Genomic DNA, 3135 nt, shown 5'->3' with positions numbered 1-3135 from the left:
TTTTTCTGTGTGTGTGTGTGTGTGTGTGTGTGTGTGTGTGTGTGTAGATTCTTTCAATGCATGTGTCTATTTCATGATGAGTGATTTACATGCTCACCTGTCCACGCCATGCTGAATGTTCGCAGTTTTTGACCCAAAATGGTATGACCCCCATACCTCACCCTCCCTATTCACCTGCTCTAACCCTGAGTGATATTTTTTTGTTTGTTTGCTTCCCTGGTGAAATAAGTCCTCACAGAGAAATGTTCTGTGGATGTGGAAGAGGTGAAACAAAAAACGGCAGAAGCACTAAAAGGCATCAACATTCATGAACTCAAAAACTGTTTTGAGCAGTGGAAAAAGCATCTTGATAGGTGTATTGCATCAAATGGAGAGGACATTGAAGATACTGAAGTTTAAACACAGAAGAATAAGTACACACTTTTTTTTACAAATAAATTCTGGATTTTTGGGGTCCCCCCTCATCTATTCCCTAGCTCTCTCTCTCCACTAAGATGTCCCAATATTAATGAGCACCTCTAGCATTGAGATCTTGACTTCTAAATACCATTGTCCACTACAAAGGACAAAGGCCTCTAGGAGATGTGGCTGGCTCCCTATCTAGAGCAGAAAATGAGCAAGATGAGCCTAAACCAGTTGTGCTTAAAGCAAGGAATTTCTCAAGGCATTATGGGAACATATTAAAAGAACACAGTCATCTGCCTGAAGAAGCTCCACTGGCCATACTGGGCAATTTGAGAATCAAAATAAATAAATTATATAGGATAACATAGGAAACCAGGAATCTTTACAGATATAAAATGGTAAGTGAGAAGTTTGATATATACATAGCTCAAAATACTTCCCTACAAAAATTAACTTTACAAAATATTAACTAATTTAAAAGGAAAGAGGCACTTTATAGTGGGGAAGCCTGGCAGACGCCATCTTTTTTATTTTTATTTTTTGAGTTGGAGTCTCATTCTGTTGCCCAGACTGGAGTGCGGTGGCATGCTCCTGGCCACCGCAGCCTCGACTTGCTGGGCTCCAGCGATCCTTTCGCCTCAGCTTTCCAAATAGCTGGAACTACAGGTGCGCACTACCATGCCCGGCTAATTTTTTATTTATTGTAGAGATGAGGTCTCACCAAGTTGCCTGGGCAGGTCTCGAACCCATGGGCTCAGGCAATCCACTCAGATCTCAGCCTCCCAAAGCGCTGGGATGACAGGCTGAGCCACTGAGCCTGGCTCACATGCCATCTTAATCAAACCAAAATGAACATCATCAGTACCATGACAAATTGGAATCATGCACCACCTGATAGGAAGGAATGAGAACACAGTATCACGTTTGTGATATTCCTGAATCTAATTGTGAGGAGATATTGGACAAGCCCAAATGGAAGGGTGGTTTACAAAATAACTGGCCTGTAAGCTTCACACATGTCCAGGTCATGAAAGTCGAGGAAAGATTGAGGAACCATTTGAGACTGGAAGTGACTAAAGAGACATGACCAAATGCAACACAGAATTCTGAACTGGATCCTTTTGCTACGAAGGTCTTTATTGGGACAACTGGTGGCTTGCTAGCAATCTTGGGTACTCCTTGGCCTGTGAATGCATTGCCCAAATCTTTGCCTCCACATTCCCATGGCCTTTTCCCTGTGTGCATGTCTATCTGTATCCAAATTCCCCCTTTTCATGAGGACACCAGTCAGAGTGGATTAGAGCCCACACAAATGACCTTCTCTTAACTTGATCTCATCAGTCAAGACTTTATTTCCATAGAAGGTCACATTCACAAGTATTGGGGTGATGACATCAGCATTTTTTGTTGGGGGGGGCACAATTCAACCCACAGCAGTCCTGCTTTAATTTTGGAAAGCCACTGGATTGATAATAATGGCCAATGCCTCTTGAACACTCAGTCAGTGCCAGATGCTGTCCTGAGGTCATGGGCTCAGTCAAGCATCTTGGGGATACAGATGAGGAAACTGGGGCAGAGAGGTGAGGGAACTTGTTACGTGTGGTAAGCAGGTATCAGAAACAATATTCAAACCAGATGTGGAGCCCCCATGCCTAAGCGCCTGAGTTAAAGAGGGAAGAGGCTAGGAAGGAAAGAAGGAATGGAAGAAGTGAAGGGATACAGGGTGCATGAGGGTGAAAAGGGACACAGCAGGGTTGGTGGCAAACCAAGACACACACGCACAGTCAACCCATCAGTCCATCAGCAAGCATTTATCAGGCATTTATATTCTCGCTTGCATGCTTCACTTGGCTCTGAGAGATAGATCACAATTTAGGCAAAGTTCCCACTTCCACAGAGCTAACCATCTGGTGGGGGGGGGTGAAGGGGTGCAGTCATCAAGGAGCAGCTAAGTGGCTTTGGTCTCAATCACCACATTCATTTTGGCCATCTGGATATTGGACACGATGGCTCTGATGGTCAGAGAGTTGTGTTCCAGCTCCAGGGTCTCCTGAGGGACCCACAGGACACATTTTGCCACCTTCAGCTCCTGGGACCCCTTCTTCTGAATGATGCTATCAGAGACACGCTCCAGGTGGTCACTGGCGATCGGCCCAGGTAGGATGGCCAAGGCAAACTCGATGCCATGAAGGGCGTGGCTGAAGGGAGTGGAGAACAGGAGGGCCAGGTGGACGTCCGGGCCCTGGTAGACCAGCAGGCCCAAGCTGCCCTGGAAGCCAGAGCATGCCTTCATGAAGGAGCAGCTGATGGTGGACCCTGGGAGGAGCTCGGAGGGTGGGGCCACTGGGGCATGGCTGCTCTGGCAGTAGAGCCTGGAGAACGGAGAGTTATAGGTCATCACTATGCTTCATGGGCAGTGTGGCACAGGGGACATGACAAGGAGACTGGGCAGCCTCTACAGACCACACACGAACCTGGAAAGCCATTCATTCGTTCATCAAGAAGACCTTTCAGTCCTGGCTCCAGCATGTCCCATGGTGCTCCTGTGTCTACATTCACTGCGTAAACGTTCACTTACCCACACAATGAGTACTAACCACAGGTGTCAGAAATTGGGCCAGGAGCTAACTCTCCAGCCTATATCAAACGTCATGACACTTGCCAGAATTTACAAGATCTGGTCTCTGTCCGTCCTTCCAATCACCCTTCCTTCCTCCCTCCCTCCCTCCC

At 46.8% G+C, this 3135-nt stretch overlaps 1 protein-coding gene across 1 annotated transcript in view; it reads right to left on the bottom strand.

The window, feature by feature from the left end:
* Nucleotides 1-1733: 1733 nt before the first annotated feature.
* The window catches only part of PLA2G4C (phospholipase A2 group IVC), a 40247-nt gene continuing 38845 nt past the window's right edge, over nt 1734-3135 (bottom strand). The window contains exon 16 of the mRNA XM_021710478.1: nt 1734-2777. Within this exon, the coding sequence (XP_021566153.1) occupies nt 2354-2777 (424 nt within the window). The 3' untranslated portion in view covers nt 1734-2353. The remainder of the gene's footprint in view (nt 2778-3135) is intronic.

This window comes from Carlito syrichta, unplaced genomic scaffold (genome assembly GCF_000164805.1).
Source record: "Carlito syrichta isolate Samal-C Ts95f unplaced genomic scaffold, Tarsius_syrichta-2.0.1 Scaffold289177, whole genome shotgun sequence".
In the NCBI taxonomy this organism is placed as follows: Eukaryota; Metazoa; Chordata; class Mammalia; order Primates; family Tarsiidae; genus Carlito; species Carlito syrichta.
Note: the sequence above shows the minus strand (reverse complement) of the source record. Positions and strands in the feature narration are given on the sequence as shown.